The sequence below is a fragment of the Harpia harpyja genome, chromosome 12 (genome assembly GCF_026419915.1).
Source record: "Harpia harpyja isolate bHarHar1 chromosome 12, bHarHar1 primary haplotype, whole genome shotgun sequence".
In the NCBI taxonomy this organism is placed as follows: Eukaryota; Metazoa; Chordata; class Aves; order Accipitriformes; family Accipitridae; genus Harpia; species Harpia harpyja.
In genome coordinates this window covers 35,064,687-35,084,964 of record NC_068951.1, presented here as the reverse complement: position 1 = coordinate 35,084,964, position 20,278 = coordinate 35,064,687, and the positions used below count along the sequence as shown (strand labels likewise).

Here is a 20,278-nt window from a genome sequence, read left to right as displayed (position 1 = left end):
TCATAAAGATCTTTCTCCACTTTAACAAACTGACCAAAAAAAAAAAAAAAAAAGAAAATCGAAAGAAACCAGTAACTCAGAATAAAATGCTGGTAGCTCTCTATCGCAGGTCCCCAGGGAATGGCTGTGCCAGACTTTGCTTTCTTCTGTTACCAGAATAAAAGCAGGACACATTTTGGTAAATTATATTTAAGGATGGGCAAAAATTAATCTAAAATTGTAAACCTTTGATCTGCAGAGTTGCTGAGATTCAGCTTTTCCAGTGCAACCTGTTTGGGTATTAGGTCAGAACCAAAGCTGAAGAAAGGATGACTTTTAGTGCTGATTTGGCTGAAATCTCGCCAGAGCAGCCCTTCCTCCAGCCTTTGGAGCCAGCAGTGAAATATGACGAAAGCACCAATGGTTCATGAGACTTTAATGTTTTCAAACCTAGACCAGAACCACATCCCTGATGCTGATCTAAATCCAAACGCTACCTGTGCCTGGATGAAAGCTATCCTGCAGTTATAACACACCCTGTCATATGACACACTTGGGCTAGCTGTAAAGTAGCCAGCCTGTGTACTGGCAGCCACAGGAGTTTGGTGGGGGATTCAAGTTCTGCTTAGGAAGGGGAAAACACTTAAACCATGCCAAGGTAAGCTGCTGTGCCTAACTAGCTCTGACATCCACAGCACCAAATTTCAGGCTAACTCAGCTGTGTCACCAGAGACTGCAGCACAGACAGACACTCAGGCCGAGTACTTCAATACAGAAAGTGCACTCTTTATCACATCCTTTTTTATCATATCCTTTTTTAGTATGAAAAAAGTAAATTTAAATGCCAGTAACAGATGTTCTCTATTACCTGCATTGCTGTTCTTAATTATGTTGTTACTGTCCCCCTCTGCTGGCTGCAATATACTGGAAGGAACCCATTCACTTTTCTCAGAGACCAGTTTCTTCACTAACCTGAAATTCAGAGAAGAGTCGGTGAATTTCCCTACATTTCCTTTCCCTGGGTTTTGTTTCTTAGAGGCGCATGTTGGGCTGCTATTTCCTAAACTAAGGAAGAAGACAGAGGACTCAGGGCAGTCAGTCCTACAGGTAACTGGTGACTAAGTTTCAGCAGTCTCAGATGGTGACCCAGAATCCCAGATGAAGCTCACTTGCAAGCAGACTGTGCGACAAGGAAGCAGTGGCCTTGGCCTGTGTTTGAGACCATGGGCCAAATTCAGAGCTAAAGAAAATGAATCTTTCATATTGTCCATCCCCCTTGCTGTAAATACCATTCAGGGTGGATGGATTTATTTCACTTCACCCTCTGGGACTTGCTCCCATCTCAGCTGCATGTCAGTTCTGAGTGAAAGGTCTGACCGCATAGCTACTTCAAGGAGGTCAGATCTTTTTCCCCCAAATTACCCACAGAAGGAGAATTCAGATATCCAGCCAGGTCTGTTCCTAACACTCACTTGTCAGCAAGAGAGAATAAATACACCAAAATGTACGTGAGCTCAAGGTGGCCAGAGTCATTCCACTTTGTCAATCACGTCTTATATTTAAGCCTTTGGGGGTAAAAATGCTCACTGGTTCACTGCTGTAGCTCGGTGGAAGGCATGGGAATTTTATTGATGTCTCCTATGGGAGCATGCTGCCTTTGACAGCTGTCCTTCTGGCTAGAAGGTGTCAAAAGCCCAAATATTCCCCTCCATTTCCTTTATGCAAACTTCTGTCCTCTTAAGCCTCATGTCACAAGCATTTGGGATGAAAGCCAACCAGGTGGAATTAACCAAAGCTTGTTGTATGTTCATGCCTCCCACTGCCTCTTTCACATTGTGGTCAATGGGGTGAGTGGATTTGGATTGATTTTGAAGAGGCTTTGACATTCTTCTGAATATTTTCCATCTTTTCCAGGAGGTTATGGCAGTTCTACCTGTCAAATTCTGTCTCTCTGCTGACTTACCATTGACCGTTCTCTCCTTCCTGCACAAACTGCACTAAATCTCCATCCTCGAGTGTAAGAGAATCCGGGAAACAGCTGTCAAAACTGCCTTCTACCCGAAAAAGATTGGTCCCCTAAAAAAATGATGAAACAATGCACCAGTAATACAGTCACTATGGATGAAAGAACACTGTGCAAGAGAGAGCAAGTTTAGTTAAATACTGAATTAGGCATTTCAAGTTGGCGGAGATTTCTTCTGTAGGGAATTGTGTCACTTTTTATTCCTTTTATCCTGCCCAAGTTAAATATTATTCAAACTTAGGACCGAACTGTGCTGTGCAGTCAGGCTTTAGAATTAACCGGACAGCCATTATTCTTATATAGAAATTGGGTTTGTGACACCAGGTTAAGTTATCTGGAAAAGTCTGAAATTACTTTTTTAAAGGCTCAGAGTTTTCCCTCACTTTTGTAACAGGTAAAGCTACAGCTTACAAGTAAGGGTGACTTTTTATGCTCCTGATCCTTATCAACAAAATAGTCTTGGAATAATCTCCCAACACCCATCTTCTGTATTCCAACACATCCATTAATTTAAGGCTGATATGAACCCAAACTTTGCAGGTTAAATTGTGATCTTTAGAGAAAAGGAGGTTGCACTGGGACAGGGCAGTGTAATTTGAAAAAGGAATTACATTGTTAGGGTTGGTCTCTTCCTCCAGGTCAGAAGAGTTGGAGAGTTCATCTGTGCTGGAGGGGATGGCTTCGAAATCTTCAAATGTGTCTAGAGATGGCATTTGCCTGCTGGGCCAACCTTTTCAAAGGAGATAAACCAAAAAGAGTTAGCTATCAGTCATTAGCTTCTTTCAGACTCAGTCTTTTAAAAATAATTGTCACAGGTTCACTTCCCACTATTCCACTTACTGAATTGCTTGTACCTTTTTACAGCTTGTTCCCTCATTTTGCCATAAAAATTACATTGCAGCCATTATGCTGTCTCTAAAAGCCTGTAGCACTTGCTGTCATTTGTGGGAGGGCAGATTGTGTGGCCACATTGATGCCCATCAATACCTTGAGTGTTTAGCATTGCTAAATCTCTTCAGTTCAGGAGGTACAAAAAGCAAGGACCAGGAATATTTCTGCAGAGCGAGTGCTGTAGCAAATTATAACTTTTGCTGACATGATTTTCAGAAGGCCATGCTCATTCAGTTTCCAGCTTACCTCCACATGTTTATCTATAAATTGAAGTCTGAAGCCATTGAATTTTAGTTGACGACTTAACTTTATCTCACCCCAAGGTGATATTACCACCTGAACAACTTACAATACTATAGCCTGGAGCAGGCTGGAGGTGCAGGGAAGGGACAGAGTAAACAAGGCACAAAGACAATAAGACCTTAGTGGTAGGTAAAGAAGTTCTCATTAATATTTCTGCTGTTAGCAGTCTTATTGCATTATTTGCACCCAAAACCACCTCAGCCCAGTGGAAGGGACTTAATGAGAGATTTCCAGCCCAAGCACAACAGCCAGTCTCTACACCTACAAAGGCATGCCCAGAGGATGTGTCCCGAAGGAAATTCAGGCTGAGCCTTATAAGACCTGCCTGCCTGAAGCTCCCGTGATGGAAAAGTAACTCAGCCTCTTCTGTACAGATGGCAGTCATGATCTACACTTTCCTTTGCACTTGATGCCTGTCCCTTTTCTGATGGGGACGACTACAGTCCAGCTAGAAGGAATCAGACCTTGCATCTACCAAGGGTTTCTGCAGCCCTGACATATACAAGCAGAATGGAGTCCATCAAATCACTACATGCCTTCCTACTTAATGTACCTGCTGTGCATTAGCTGATCGCAGGGACCTGGGCTGAGCAGATGCTGAATCAAGTTCTTTACAGCCTGTGGGCCATTGCTCTCAACAAGGCAAAGCAGTGCTCTGACAATAAGGCACGGAGACAGAAGCTCATGCAGTGGGATTATGCATAACCCAGCACTCAAAACCCACATCAAAACCTGGCCTGAGAAAATACAAAACCCAAGCCAGGCAGTTCAGACAGTAAACAGAAAAGCAACCTGATCTGGGAGAAATAGATTAATTGATTTATTTAATCCCTCCCCATGCACATCCTCCCTACTACAGGCACTGGTTGGTGCAACACAGGGTCATGCAGCTCTGCAGCCCCTTCTCCTCCCTCCTGGTACACAGGGGCTGTGACTGCCCTGACCACTGCAATTCAGTTACAAGAGAGACAGTGACCTTCTTCCACCGGAGCAGCATCCCCAGTTATAACCCTACAGGTACGGTTAGGTCATCCATACTTTTCAAGGTGTAACCTAGCATCTGACGTGGCATTCATGTGCTGGGTTGTGAGTATCCCTGCCAACGTCTATACCAGCAGAGTTTTGAGGCAGAAGAGACAATTTCAATTACAGACCATGCAGCATATAGAACTGGACCCCATATTCTGTATCAGTTGAATCACACCAGCAAAATACTAGCAACTGTCTAAATGTACAAGAATACATTGATGCTAATTAGCTTTAAACTGCTACAGCAATTTCAGTTCAAATTCACATGTTGGGCTACAAACACCAAAAGAAAAAGATATCCCCCTTCCCCCTTAGACAAAGCTTCAGTAATCTTTTGCCACTGTAATTTGTAGAAAGCATCCAAGGCAGAAACCTAAACAGCAGGGATTCCTTACAAATACATGCATCAGCCTTCCTCTTCCATACAAATTGCTATTCTAATTTCAGAGACTAAGAAATAGCCTAACTTTTATGTACTTAATTCAAGCTATAAAATAACACAGATCAAATTCTGAGCTCTCCGACATCAGTTAAAAGAATTATTTTCAGCTGTGCCTGACCTACAGAAAACCAGAATCTGGGACATTGTTTCTATACCTGCTAGTGATCTAAGCTTGTTCTTTCATTGCTTTCACAGGAAATAATGTTCATTAAAAGAGAAAAATCTCTTTAATTTAAAGAGAGTAAATATTATCATAAATTTATATTACACTCTCAAATTGAGATGATAAATGTTTTAATTTTGTTTACCTGTCTGTGAAGCAGATCTAGGTACGGGTCTCGTGGTAGAACTGGTATTACATTTAGTCTGGGCCAATATGGTGTTCTCAAAAGCATCTGTGACAGGAAGTACAATTTGTGTCTTCAAGGTGAAATAGTGACCAGACAACCAGTACAAAGCGAATTCTTGTATCACCTTTGCAACTGGTAGTCTCTTTAACAAACAGGTGGACTGGAGTCCAACAGTTATTAGAGGAGACACATGACCAGCACAAATGAGTGAAAAGACAGTAGCATTCCACAGAAAAACTGTAAGTCTGAGAAGGACAGAGAACAGCCAAATGAATCAAACAGAAATATTGATGTTAATTAAGGAAAATGATTGCTGGGTGAACAGTGCAGTGTTCTATTTCACTACAGCTTCCTTACGCATTTTTAACATATTTTCTTTGCAGCATTTCAAATCATTCTGTAGGTGATGGTATATGGTTTTGATGCCCATCCATACAGCAATGAAAGGGGACCAGGGAGGCTCTTCTTCCCAGCCAGAAATGAATGATTTCACTCTTGATGAATGCAACGCAATTTTGTGGGGGAAGTTTTTATCTGAGTACATCAAATCCTTTGTGTTATTAACTCTGTCAGAGACCTTATAATAGCAGCAATATCTTCTGGTAAAGGGACGATAATGTTCATTGTTTCTTACTTAAAGAAACTCAGTCTGGTGAGACATGTTGTGCAGTAAGACCATGTTTTTAACCAGTGAGGATCAACTTAGCTCTATCCTACGGATAGTACTTGCACCTTGAAATACCCCCTACCTCTGTGGCCACATGGTATCAGTCAGTGAGGGAAGTGAGGTATAAACACCAGTTTGGGAAACTCTGGTGCTGGATTCCAGAATGATTCCAAATGTAGTGCCAGGGGTCACTGGCAAAAGGAAATATTCTGCAAACAGCAAAACTACTATTTTCTCTGCTGTCTCTGAATTGTTTCTTCCAACCTTTCTGTTCCAGTTTCCTCTTCTGCTGGGAGTGACATAGGAGATAGCTCTGATATGTCACCGATTCCATCACTGACCTGGCCGCCTGCCCTTTCTACCAAGGTTTTGTGCAGAGCAACACAACCCTAAGAAAGGATTCCTCAGCCTACATGTCTCTCCTCCCTGTCCTGCAGCAGGGGTACCTGACTGCTTGTGTCCCCATAAGGCAACGTGCTCTGGCAAATGCTCATATAAAGGAAAAAGCTGACAATGGAAGCTGGTGATCTTCCAGTGGCTGGGGAGTAACTTCCTAGTTTAACTCTTTGATACTGTTTATTAAACAGTAATTGATTAATCTGCTGCAACAAATAGGTGGAAATTTTGCTTGGCTGAAATGAAACACTGCACCTTAAATGGATATTAATGCACAGTCTAGCCTCTTCTCTTGTCTTCATGCGCATGGCTCCTGCTCCTCTTATTAGGTATAGACACTAGCAAGGGAAGAGGGATGCAAGCGGCCAGACTGCAGGTGAAGGTGAAAAGTAGCCCCTTGGCTCCCTGCTGCTGCATTCTACAGAGTGAGGTAGAAGCCAGGCAGAAAATCCAGATCCAGATGACAGTCTAGAGCATAACTTCCCAAAACAGGCAGAGAATGGGAGTTTTAACTTAGGCCCATCCCTAGGTGAAAGTTGGTAAATATAACATGAGTGCAGGGGACAGGCAAGGGGGTGACAAAGCTGTGTTTATCACAGTTAAACAGATAAACTGACACCAAACCCCTAACGGACTCCAGTGTCGTCTGCCAGCAGTGATGAGATGTGAATTCAGTGAATAATATCAAAAGATTGCCAAACAGGTTTTCATGCAGGATGGAAATACTCATACCTTCAAACCCCAGGGGAGTTGGGTCACTCTTTATTTCATGTCTCTTGACTTTAACTGCAGGAACAAGGGGACCTGTGTGAAGTTTGCAGAGTCACAAGGCTGTAAATATTGTTAACGGAGACACTTGCTTTCCCATTACCTGGAAACACTACCTGCCTAATACTTTCCATTTCACTCAGAAAAATGACCAGCCCCTACAGTCTGGGGGCTAAACACTTCTCTGATGTGGATAGGAAACAGACCCCTTTTTGCAAAAGACATTAATACATAGTAAATATATCTGCTTCCTATCAGATTTCACGGATGTTTTCTCTCCCTCTTGTCCAGGAGATGGCACTAACACAGCCAGACTCACAATCTCAGCTTTCTACCCATGAAGCTGGCAGCGAAGAGATCACAAAAGCCAACGCTTATACCCCACAGAGGTGGAGAGCATCCATCACAGGTCCATGTACAGTGCTTCTCCTGTGTCCTGACTCCACATGTGGAGGACTGGTGATGTGACGGAGCTGAACTGTTAGCAGTTAGGATCAGCACCCAGCAGCATGCAGTAGCCTTGAATGTGATGACCCAAACACACTAGCTAGACCTGCATTTGGCTCTTGCTGAGACAAGACTCAGGCTTCAGTTCTTTAGTCATCTGAAATATTTTCTTAAAGCAGATGCTGTAAATAAAACACTTAATTGAAAAGCACTATTTTGTTTTCTAGCTTTTAAAATCATTACAAATGTAGTTTTCTCAGCATTCCAAGAAATTGCCAATAGTCTTGTGGCGGACAGGAACCTAGGGCAGGATTTTTTTACATGAAACTGTAACAAAGTTTGAATTTCATTGTAATTCACACATGCTCTCTTTTGATAAACTACACTAAAGAACAACCTTTGATTGCCCATTCTGTTTGTACATATGTGCTTCTTTCTGTTCCCCAGCTTTGGAAATAGATATTAAGAAATAATTCAGTCTTCCCATAACTTAGTAACTGATCATGTATTTCTGAAGTTGTTGCTGAGGACAGGAAGCTGTAAGAACCTCTTCTCCTGTGCTATGACCATCATTTCCATGTAGTGATGTTTTAGTGTTACGGTCTAAAGAGGTTGGCAAAGAAACATTTGTATGTAGCAGTAATATCACATCCTTCCTCTGTCAATAAACCCAACCACGCTCTCATTTCATGACAGCCTCATTGCACAGTCAAGGATATGGTTCATAAATACTGTGCGACCTTCTTCCTAACAAATATATAGCAAAGATTTTTATACAAATGAATTTGGCCATTTTTTCCTTCTATTTTGGTTTGTGAATTGCCCCGCAAATCTTAAACTTGCAAATCAGTTCCTCCACTTCATTCTGGGAACTGCCAAAAGATGGTATATTCAGAATCCAATGTAAGACTGTAAGTTCTGTTCTCAAAAGCAACTCTGACATGTAGGCATAGGTGCCTACAATCCTACTGATTTTCAATACAACCAGCTTGCCCAAATGCATGGTTTCATTTTGAGTTTAAATGTAGGCACTAGTGCAGTAACTTAAAGTAAATTCTGTAAAAGTGCCTTTTCTCAAAATAATAACAGCTCAAAAATAAAACTTTCATAAGTTCCCACACAAACTGCATAGAGTTCAGTGCATTCTGGGCACCTAGCTCCCTTACACGTCTGAAAATTTCCTGGCAAGCATAATTTCTAATCATAACTGTGATTATGCTAAATATGCTTAAAACTGGCATCTATTGCTACTCCATTTTTGGCTTGATTTCAGCCATTCTTGCCATCTGATATCTGCTATGCAATGAGGAGATTCTCTCCTTCGTGAAAGCAAAAATCCTAAACAGCTTTAAGGAAATGGAGAAATAATTTCTATTGAATTTCAGTTAATCCAAACTAAGGAGAAGTTGGAAACCTAACCCCACATCAGTCAAACATTAATCCAGTTTCCATGGAAACCAGCACTACTCTTCAAAGCCTATTATGGACAAACTGAGAAAAGTCACTATATATGCTGGCAGCACACCTTGATATACATTCAAAATGTCTTGGCCTGCCTTCCTGCAAGTGTTATACTGGTCCTGACTTTTCTTCTACTGGAACCTCCTGCATTTGTAAAAATTGAGCCTGATATACTCACTCTGTGAACAGCATTTGGCAGTAAATATATCAGTCAGCAGGAAGGGAGGAGGGTAGCTAAGCAAGCAGCATGACAGTACCTTTGGTCACAGCAGAAGCATTAACTGTGGTGCTGATGGAGGAGGCTAGGGAAAAGCGACGGGTAACTTCTCTTTCCTTAGATTCTGGATCTGGGAGAATAGACAGATGCAATGCAGGGCAGGATTAGAGGTTAATAAGCACTGAGGGTAAAAGATGTCCAAAGCAAAGCAGCAGCGGGAAAAGGGTAAACAAAAGGTAGGTTGCTCCTCCAAAACAGCCAGGAAAAATACCCTCAACAAATTGAAAAGCACAGAAAAGACTTTATATGAACATATTTTTGAAGCAATTCCAATTGCCCCAATTTTAATACTTCAGAAAGGAGACTTATGCCAATTAATATTTTAGCAACCAACTAGTGTCTAAGTATAGCTACAAAACACAGAGAGATGAGCATGATGGTTAGAATGGTATGTTTGTCTACAGATGATGTTTGGATTATTTTAGACACTGAACTGCTCGTCCTGTGATGACTGACCTGAAATACACTGAAAAACAAACATGAATGGTTTGGAGTTCGCATTTGTCATTTCTAGAAGTTAACTGTGTGACTGCCTGAAAACGTTCTCTGAGCCTCCATCCTTAGCGGTGCAAATCAGCTTGGAGAAAGTGAGGACAACAGAGCTTTTTTTTGTTTACTCCAATTAGGATCCTGCCTTTTCTCAAAGTCCGCTTAGGAGTGAAGACGCAACTTCCCCAGATTTCACTATGAGATGTGAGTAGCATTTTTTACTCAAAATATTTCATAAACAGATCAGAGGTATAAATAGACTGACTGTCAACTAGCTCCAGAGAGCACATGATGTTTCAAAACACATTGAGGTCATTGCGCAGCTCTTAAGAGATTGTGTCTACACTTCTACAGGCACATCAGTACATTTCTTGCACCTACCAGCTACAGCAGCAGCACTTGGGAGAAAAGGTTGCTTGCTTACAAATATTTCAGGATTAACTTTTTAGTCTCTTCTGCTGAAAACATTCTAAGCACATGTGCTGCATTAGTCAAGTCAGTATTTCCATTGAGACATGAATAAAGCTATTCATATGCTTCATATCTCATTTTCAGTAAGATACTCAAACACTTAACTCTACCAGGACACAATCTCAGCTGAAAATGGTATTAGAAATGGCTTTAAACATTCTGTTGAAGGTTTTTAGATTTGTCAAAAACTATTTGTGATTTTCATGTTTTGATTTTTAAAAATATCAGAAAAATATTTATGTAAAAATTAAGTAGTTGTTTCTATTTTTACAAAAAAATTTCCTGGGATAGGTGAGGAGATATTTCACATGAAATTCTTTGTAGCACATGCTTACATGCTTTGCTGAATTTTAGCCCAGATGTTCCTAGATGGTGCCCGTGATTCAGAGGGACTTTTCTATTCCAGTTGTGTCCTTTCTCTTATCATATCTATCTTCTTTTCCCTCTCTTCCCCCCCCCCCCCCCCCCCCCCCCCCGGTTAACTGGCATACAGCACTGGAGTAAAATAAGTTTCAGGTGATTTTATATTTCAGGTTTAAATATCCTGTGCAGAAATACTACTGTGAAGATTTCCTTGCCAGGGATCTTAAAATTCTCTTTCCCATTCCTCATCTTCACATCTCCTTATTTTAATGTTCAGTCATACAACATTTCTCTTTACTTTGTTTTTTCCATATTTCTGCCTAGTAAATGTCACTTTCACTATATGTTTCCAGTGGAGCAGAAATTAGCGTGACTGGTTGAACTGCAATTCGTATAATGTTTTATTATGCCAAAACATCAGGAAACCATATTAGCTCCTTAAAATCTCAGTGCAATTTTAACGGTAGATTAGATCCTGTAAAAAGACTGTAAATTCTGTATCTGCCAATGCACTTCCATACCACTTTACTCATAAAAGCACATATATTCAAGCACATCCTTATTCACACCTCCTAAAAGGCTGAAGAAAAATGAGTGGTTAAACTTGCCCTCAGTGATAATTACAATGGGATGACTCCACATTTAGGCTGCTGTAACTGCCCTTTACTAAAATACAAAGAAAAATTCACTTTATAATTATGGTGTTGGGCTACATTTACACCACATCATACAGCTCTTAGAGACCTTGCACCAGCTCCAAGGAATATGAGCTTGGCTCTGCAAACCAGGACAGCTAATGCTGACCCAAGGCTGGGGGAGATGCGGAGTGCTACGAGTGTGGGCTTTCACGCGCTTTGGTTCCAGTGCTGGTATGGCTGCCTTGGGGGTCTCTGCACTGATGGAGTGCAGGATGGTAAAGTTTCCCCTCCAGACATCAGCATTTCTTTGGCCAAAACACCAAGGTGTTCATATACAACATTTTCTACCCCAACATATCCAGCCTGGGCAGACAGTTCTGCAATGCTTTCAGCATCCATGCTCCACTGCCAGTTGATATCCATCAGGCAATCTTGTTTTCCCCCTAGTTAGTCTTGTTATTTTGTTGTTTAAACCTTCCCTTTTATGTGTTCTGGACATGAACAGACACAGTGGGTCTGAAGCAAAGCACCCTCAGCTCAATATGGCATCTCCTGCCACGGCCAGTAACAAATCCCTAGATAAAGGGGTCAAGAGCAGGACAAGCTTATTGCAGTAACTTCCCTGTTACCTTCTCACAGCTTCCAATCTGCCCTAACAGCCAGTCCACATAGTGCTAACAGGGCTTTGCGTTGTCACTGCCTGCAGAAATGACCACACTCTGCAAATTATCCAGCTTATTTGCCAACTGGTTTCCTCCAGGCCAGGACCAGATTAGTAACTGAACAGCACAACAAAGTGCAATGGGACATTGTGTAACGGAGGTGTTTCACGGGAATCTCAGGTAACCAGACCCAGCAAGTCTTTGAGCTGAGAGTGCCTACAGCTTAGGGGGTATGAACTCTTCTGAACTGTGCTTTGCTGTCTGGAACACTGAATACAATGCAAGACATTTCACATGACAAGAAAAATTCAGATAAAAGAGCAAAAGAGGCCCAAAACAAAATTGCAGATCCAAACTCGCCCAACTTACAGCATTATCTAGCATTTCTGAAATCTGTATTTTGTAACTGATTTCCCCAAGTCACAGGATCTGAAAACCACTTCCTGTTTTGTATTCAGAACATTGAACTGGTTTGGACATCTTGGATCTTACTACCAAGTGCAGCCTTACCCTTGCAGCTAGAATCTTATGGCTGCGCTAACTCTTGGTGTATTCTTATCTAGTCTATAACACTGTAATTTAATACTTCTGTATTTCTCTTTTTATTCTTTCATCTTGCTTCTTCCTCCTTTGATGCTCACCCTCTCCATCACTGCACACTAACCCTTTGTCTCACAGAAGAAATGTCATTTATCAGAACAGGAGAAAGCCACATAATAACAATAAAAAGAGTAATCACACTATCTTTTCAGGAAGTGATTGTAAATAGTTATTTAATTTAATTTCTATTCACATTTCTTTCTTTCCTCTAAAGTCTCTTCCTTGTACAGCCATCAGAGGAACATGCAATGCTCTCTACTCATGGATATTAAGTGTCTTCTAAATATTTATGCACAAAGACTCAGAACACACCATTTTACAGTGTCATATAACATAATTAAGTAGAAATGGCAATAAACCCCAGATCTTCTGAATTCCAGTTCCCCAGTGTAGCCATTACGCCATGGCTGAGCAACATTTAAAAAAAAAAAAAAAAAAGAGGTCCAACCAATGAACAATTTAACACATGAAAACCTCATGTAGTACAACATAGAGATGATATTCTTCCCTTCAAGCCAGTAAATTGCTGAAAGAAGTTAGGCTGGTGGTTTAAAACAAGTTGGCCCTTGAGAGAAACTGGAAATAAACATTATTTGCACTGTGCACCAGTAAAAGACCCAACAAGTCAACTCAAAGTTTGCCTTGCCAAGACTGCCGTGGGAGCAATTTTTGGTAACAGCATCTTTGAGAAGAGGAGCCACATGTGTGCATCAGACAGGAGCATTTTGGTGAGATGCGGCAGCACTTTAGGAAATGGTGATAGATGGTGCTATGGGATGGAGAGAACATTGTGGGAGTGCAGGAGACAGATGGCCAGAGACCAAATGCTGCATGGGGTGATTTTACCTTTGGGTGGAGCTCTGCGGTTGGAAAGACCTTGCAATGTGAATCGCTTTCTAGCAAGCGCTGTGCGCTCAAGGTTAAGGCTGGTGGAAGCATCAACTAGGAGAGAGGGAGAGGGAAGAGAAATAAGGAAGGAAGGGTCAGCTGTTCAGCTTATGGGAAAGGAAAGGTTAGCACTGGATGACAACTAAAAATAAATAAATAAATAAATAAATTTTGATTCAGTTCAAGCCTGAGCAAGACCTAATCAATTAGAAAGGTGACATGAGGTCAGGGTGATTAAACCAGCTGAGCCAAACAGAGCCCCTGGGTTGAGTTTGGCTCACTGAGTTTTAATGGAGAACAACAACAACAAAACAAAACCAAAGAAAAACAGGTGAAGGGATGTAGCTCTCATCAAAGGAAAATACAGTTTAGCAGCAAGCTCATTAATAAGGATCTAGTGCCTTTTACTATGAAAACATATCATTATTGTTGGAACAGCAAGCTTGCAGGGAGAAATAAGAGAAGAAGCCTTGCAGCGCAGGGCACGTACAGAGAGCAATTGTTGCGAGCAGTCCCACTTCTGCTATGTAGTACTAGCACTGAAGAGCCTGTCATCATCAGCTGATACACTCTCAGCCTTACCTGCTGAAGCCTTTCTAGCAGCCTCTGAAGCTGGCATATAGTCATGCATTTAATCTCATGATTTGCTGGGATGTAAGGAGTGCCATGCCAGCAAAGCTTACATGCCAGGCTCCTACATGAGTAAGCCAGCCATGCCGCCTCACAGTCGCCTTTACAGAGATAAGTCACAGATGGCTCTAGGTCCTGAGACTCTGGGTTTGAAAGATACTCAGTTACTTGCATTGCAGGAAGCAGGTGGACCTAGATCAAACCCCCAGATCCATGCATTCCTGCCGAATTCTGCATCTGCCCCCTTCTTTGTGTGGGCAGGTAACACACAAGGTTTATGGCAAGGGAGCAGGAGAAAAGCCATGTGTTGGCTGCCTGGTTCTGTGCCTTAGGATTTAACCATTAGCTTTTTCCTCCTCTTTATTTATACACTGCCAAGTGAAAATCATTAGAGGGACAAATGAAGACCAGAGGTACAAAGGGAACATGAAGAAACAGTGAAGCCACAGACAGACAAGCAACAGACAGACAAGCTGTGCTTCCCAAGAAAAGTGCATCCCATCACTTCCTGATTTGCAGCCAAGATAATCCAGGTTCCGAGGTGCCTGCATGCATAGGTGGGTGTGAGATGAACAGATTTCAACAATACAGAAGTATTATATGTTGGTGTGGTTCAGCTCCTTCTAGCCAGTGGCCTGATGCCGGCTTTGGGCCAGGCAGGTGCATCTGGTGAGGAACTGCTACCGAGCAGCCATTTCAGCTGTGGGGCTGCCCACAGGTGTACTGGGAAGTGTTCGGCTTTCAGACTGCCTGTGTTGGCCTAAGAGCCATTCCCTGCCATTGCTGCTCCCACTGTGAGGCAATCTTTGTATAGATACTGTAGCCTATAAAGAATCCAGAAACTTGTACATAAAATATATTTACTTTCTGTTTGCGTAGAGCAAGAAAATCCATAGCATTTCATTATCACAGAGTCATGAGGCAAGTACAACCGCGCATGTGTGGAGGGGGTGGCTTTATATGGTAGTTCTTCAGCTATGCAATTATATCACTTCACTGAGGGACCCCTTAGGATTTCACAAGTCCCCACAGACACGTTATCTCCACCTGAGTTACTTCAAACCTTTTCCTTCATTCTGTAGGTATACCAAATAACCCTGGAAACCATTTCCAAACATAATAAGTACTTGTGGCAAAGGCAGCCAACAGCATCCTGGGCTGCATTAGGCAGAGCCTTGCCAGCAGCTCCACGGAGGCGATGCTTCCCCGCTGCTCAGCACAAGTGAGACACACCTGGAGTGCTGCATCCTGTCCTGGGCTCCCCAGTACGAGAGACATGCACATACTGGAGTGAATCCAGTGAAAGGCCATGAAGATGATTAAGGGATTGCAGTAGCTGACATGAAGAGAAAGAGGGAGAGCTGGGATTGTTTGGCCTGGAGACAAAAAGGCTCAGGGGGATCTCATCCAGTAAAGAAGTGGAGCCCAATGACAGGATGAGAGAGGCAATAGGCACAAACTGAAATATGGGAAATTCCATTTAAAAATATGAAAAAAACCTTTTTTACTGTGAAGGTGGTTAAAGCCTGGGACAGCGTCCCCAAGGCAGTTGTGGAGTCACCATCCTTGGAGCTATTCACAACCCAACTGGACACGGCCCTGAGCAACTTGCTCCAGCTGACCCTGCTTTGAGCAGGGCAGTTAGACTGGGTGGTCTCCAGAGGTTCCTGCAGGGCTCAGCTCCCATACACCTTCAAGTCAGTAAATCTACCAATCAGGTCCACACAAAACACTGGTTTATATGTAGATAACTCAATCACAGGCATTTATCCGTAAGAATAATGAAACTGAAATAGCTTGCCAGTAGTGCCCTCCTCCTCTGTACTATAGAAAGAAAACAGTATTTTAAAATAATCTGTGTTCACATTAACTCCATAGATATTGGGAGTGTTACAGTCAGTAGGTGGCACAAAAGAGACAGTTTTGGCAGAGCACCAGTCTCCAGAAGGCCGCAGCACGATTCCTTTGCACCTTTGAAAGCGGGACCTAACTGTGCATTTTGAAGGCAAGTTCAGCCCCCGCAGAGTCCCCGCTAGAGGTGCCTCACAGGGACACAAATTAAAGTTTCGGTGGGACATCCGGAGCCGGACAGCCCTTCCGCTGGCTCTGTGCACAGCGGGTTTTGCAGCCCAGGATGCACAGGCACACCCTGAATCCCACAAAGAGCAGTGACTCACTGCTCAGCTCTGCGGGAGCAGCCGCACGGCGGAGGATGAGGAGGCTCTCGGCTGAGCTAGCAGGAATTACAGCGAGAGCCCCGCGGAACTGGTCATGGGAAATCAGAAGGCAGAAGAACGAAAATCAGCATATAGGGTGATCCCAGTTCCCACACTCTTGCATAAGCTGGACCAGTTAAAAAGCATCAATAATTTTCCTGGAAATTTTTTTAAAAAGGGGTTTATGACTTTCACATGAAAGGCTGCTTTTCAAATTTTGTTTTTTATTTTAAAAAGTTCATCCTTTTAAAAAAAGACATTTTTACTGAAACAGGTTTTTAACATTGGATTCTTTTAATGAAGAAACCATAACTTTCTCCCCAGAATAAAAACTTAGTGCAATGAAAAATCTTTTGGTGAATAGCCTATATTTCAAAGAAAAAATATTCCACTTTTTTTTTTTTTTTTTTTTACCATCTCTATTTATAAAAGGGCCTGCTGTTACTTTAAGCCTGATTTGGACATTAATCTCTTAAGACCTCGCAATTTTCTTTTTTGTATTATTAGAAAAGTCTTTGCTCTAACATTTCAAAATACCACCTAAAAAGAGAAACTGCTGTTGAAAGATTTTCAGTTCCTGCTACTGCCAGATGAGACAGTTTCTTTTTAGTGTTCATTTTAACATACATTGTATAGAATATATTTATTGTATTTATGCCCTCAAATAATGGAGGGACTTTCTGTGACCGTATATGCCTTTATTTACTATACACTAGAGGGGAACCTATACACAGAGGAGGCAAAAAAATCTCTTTGACATAAAGCAAGGAAATTGGTTAGCAAAGTCCATAGACAATCTTAAAATTAAATATGGCTAGAAACCAGCTTAGCCAGGATATAGAAGATTAAAATATGCATACTATAGCCCCCCCCCCCCCAATTCTATTTTTAAAAAACACAAGTTGTATAAAGAGGACTGTAATGCATCAAAACTCAGACTTAAAAACTAAACTGGTAACGCTTTTTTGTGTTCAGGAAGTTTCATGGTACAGTTACTCAGCTTTGTAGCACTGTTTATTTTGACGTTGGGTTTAAACAACATACATTCAAAATATCCTCATCAAACTCCAGAAATGAGTGTGCAAAAATAAAGATATTACCCTTTAGAAGCAAAAAGCTCTGTCTCAGAACTCCTACCTCTCTTTTGTCTGGCGCTGGGACTGGAATTCCTGTTTTTATTGTTAGATGCTTCCACGTTTGATGTCTCAGATTTGTTTTCATATATACTTGATGACTTCCTGCTATACCTTTGGACAAAAGAAATGCAAAAATAGTTACATTCCTACTTAATACCTAATGGAGCACTGAGCACTAAGCATTCTTTTTTACCCTCAGATATGGAAGCCTAAGGAATAAAAGGCAGGTTTTAAAATTCTGTGTGCTGTAAAAGTCTGCATCTGTGCAGGCGTGTATGGTGGGAAAAGCCATTCTAGCCCCTGCCTCCTTTCCACACCACACAGTAAGGGATGTACCTAGCAAGAGCTGAGAAGGGAAAAATGGAGGAACAAGTTGGTTGTCTGCACAAGCTCTTTTTGCAAGTCCAACAGATTTGGAAGGAAGGAGTGGGAAAGCAAGTTAGAAAAGAGGGCCCCAGTTTTCCATCCTTTGCAGCATAAGTATATTTGACTCCAGGAGAGAAATGGGTACCGGATGGTCACACAGAGGTCATACCATGTGTAGAGGAACATATGGATTCCACTGGTTCCAGGATCCCCCAATTTCGGTTTCTTCTGCTCTTTGAAAACACGAATCCAAGCAGGATATCCCTGTTTACAGCTGAACCACGGAGGAGGGGATCCATCTTGCCAGATTTGCACAGGTACTGGCCTTGTGGTCTGTAATGGGAACAACCCCCCTGCCCCAGGTTTGTAGGGCATTCGAGCTGCAAGGTTTTCCCATGGTTCTTATCCTCATTGTTTTGCAAATGTCTGGTGGTTTAGTTTGGATGTTTGACTGTTATCTTTGGCAGACTGCTCCACACATTTCACTGTATCTACACACTTGAAATACTCTTTCCCAAAGAGCTCGTTACTAACACATATCAGCAATTACATTGCTGTTTACAATTAACGTATGAACTGTTACACTTAACATTCATAGGTTTGTCTTGCTGTAAGGGAAGGTCCAAGATATCATTAAAAACTTAAGAACATTTGGAATACTAGAGATCTGTGAATACCGTTTTTAACTACAAGGCAGCCTGAGACTCATTGCTTTGTATTTGAGCCTCTGACCTGTTTCTGATGGAACCTTAACAGAGGTCTCTGTTACCTCCTGTACTAAATCAAAATGTGATTTTGCAGCCTGATGTCAGGTACAAAATGGGGCTCAAAATAAATACGGGAACAAATCCAAAGCACACTGACATTTCCTTATTCTTTTTTCTCTATTCCTTCCCAGCTAGGCTGAGATAACTGTGAAACATATACCTGACAGAGTTAAAGATTTACAGCTGTGAGAAAGACACCAAGAAAACACATAAGCTTCTCTGAAACAGCATCTACAGTAAAATCCAAGTGCTTCTGTGTATCTATGTGTACAGGATATTTTTACATGGATGTATGACTGAATCAGTCATTTCTAATAAAGCAGATAGTTAAGCAGTTAGAACAATAGTCTATTTAAGTTTCATATGTTGAAATAGATTAGAAAACAGAAAGGGATCATTTCATTATCACTGAAATGCAGCAGCCATCCCTTGAGAGAGAGACAGCAGCAATAGATATCACGGGGCATCTCATTTTAGGATTAAACAGTGAAACTTTGGGGAAAAATTTACAGAGAAAGAATTTAAATAGATTGAACAGGACTTAGGCACATTCAATAACCGCCTGTATTAACGGCACTGGTATTAAGTGTCCCTTTTGCCAACACCTCAGCTCCAATCCTGAGTCAGCCCAGCCCTGCCTTATCTTATGGAATTGCAGCCCCACTGCTGCAGTGGCATATAAACAAGTAAAAGGGATAGTCTTTGTCATTGAACAATGGCATGGCTCAGGGAGGGGAGAGCATCCTGCAAACAGATTTCCCCAATGTCACAGCACAGGTTTGACAATTCCCAATAAACAGTAGAATCACTGTTACACATGGGCAACCCAGGAGAGGGTGTCTATTGGTTAGATAAAATCCTCAATAATTAATTAGCCTCCAACCACTGGCAGAGCACTGATGATGCTGGTTGCTCTTTAGCTAATAACAGTCTACCACTGGCTTACTTAAAGCGCCTTTCACAACTGGGGCTGCTTAGTCATACCAGTCATAAACACAGACTATGCCCATGTGGGTGGCTATCACAGTCTAGCTTCTTCCTTCTTTTCCTTGCCTCCACCCAGCATCTCAAAACAGGCTGCAGAAGGGACTCCACTGTCCGAGGAAGTCTGGATCTACTATTTCACATCAACTAGTGCAAAGCCACCTTGTGCTGCAACTCGCCTGTCCTTGCTTCTCTCTGAGACACATATTACAGAGGATCAAGGTGGCCTCTGCTTACAATAGCCAATAGGACACTCAACTTTATTCCATTCATGAAAGCTCAGAGCATTGTTCTTTCATGAAGACTTACCATATTCTTCCTGTCCCTGTAATAACACAGCATTTGGAGCAGAAGCATCTAAGCTCTCCTCTGCTACAGTTGGCAGAGTGAGGACAAGCAGCACTTCATTTCTCCTTTGGTTTAATCCACTCTAGGAGAAATAGCTAATCACACGGCCTTTCTTCCTGGAGTTAATTAATTTTCTGTTGACATATTTCGTCTATGATTTCTGCTTTGAAAATTCTCACTTTAAGAGCCTTATAAGAGGGACACACATCTGGATTGATTTGAGACGTTTTTGTGATTGCATTTCATATTTTACTGGAATAATTTTCTCCTATCCCCAAGGCGGTTTTGCTGAAAGATTTTCACCCTTAAACGTTTTCAGCTTAAACCTTAAACAAAGCAAATGTAACCAAGCCTAGAGAAAATACAGTGCAGGATTAACAGCACTGTATCTGTTTAAAATTTCTTGCATTGAGTTGTACAACTCTCAAAGGCTGGCTGCGTTACCTGGGATCTCCTCGTTTGGTTGAGCCTGCTAAAATTTTGCAGTGATATCCCATGCCAACTTACATTAAACTTGCCCAGCAATTGGACCATTACAAAAATTTGCTGACAGCTCCATTTAACATCCTGGAAATGTTCCAATACACTTTGTCTAAACTTAAGCTAATCAAGAGCATATGGTTCTTTTGCAAAACCAAATGATCATCTTTGAAATGAATTCTGCATTGTGATTTTAGTTTCGCCATG

The 20,278-nt window shown here is 41.8% G+C and overlaps 1 protein-coding gene across 17 annotated transcripts in view; it reads right to left on the bottom strand.

The window, feature by feature from the left end:
* The window catches only part of MCF2L2 (MCF.2 cell line derived transforming sequence-like 2), a 186,823-nt gene that overhangs the window by 4,897 nt on the left and 161,648 nt on the right, over positions 1 to 20,278 (bottom strand). For 5 of the 17 annotated variants that reach the window (XM_052804872.1, XM_052804874.1, XM_052804870.1 and 2 more), the window contains exons 26-33: positions 17,128 to 17,237; positions 13,103 to 13,198; positions 9,014 to 9,103; positions 6,813 to 6,884; positions 4,976 to 5,062; positions 2,614 to 2,732; positions 1,943 to 2,055; positions 848 to 951 (exon numbers count right to left, since the gene is read on the bottom strand). In XM_052804872.1, the coding sequence (XP_052660832.1) occupies positions 848 to 951; positions 1,943 to 2,055; positions 2,614 to 2,732; positions 4,976 to 5,062; positions 6,813 to 6,884; positions 9,014 to 9,103; positions 13,103 to 13,198; positions 17,128 to 17,237 (791 nt within the window). The remainder of the gene's footprint in view (positions 1 to 847; positions 952 to 1,942; positions 2,056 to 2,613; positions 2,733 to 4,975; positions 5,063 to 6,812; positions 6,885 to 9,013; positions 9,104 to 13,102; positions 13,199 to 17,127; positions 17,238 to 20,278) is intronic. The other 12 variants (XM_052804871.1, XM_052804883.1, XM_052804873.1 and 9 more) reach the window with 12 other exon arrangements.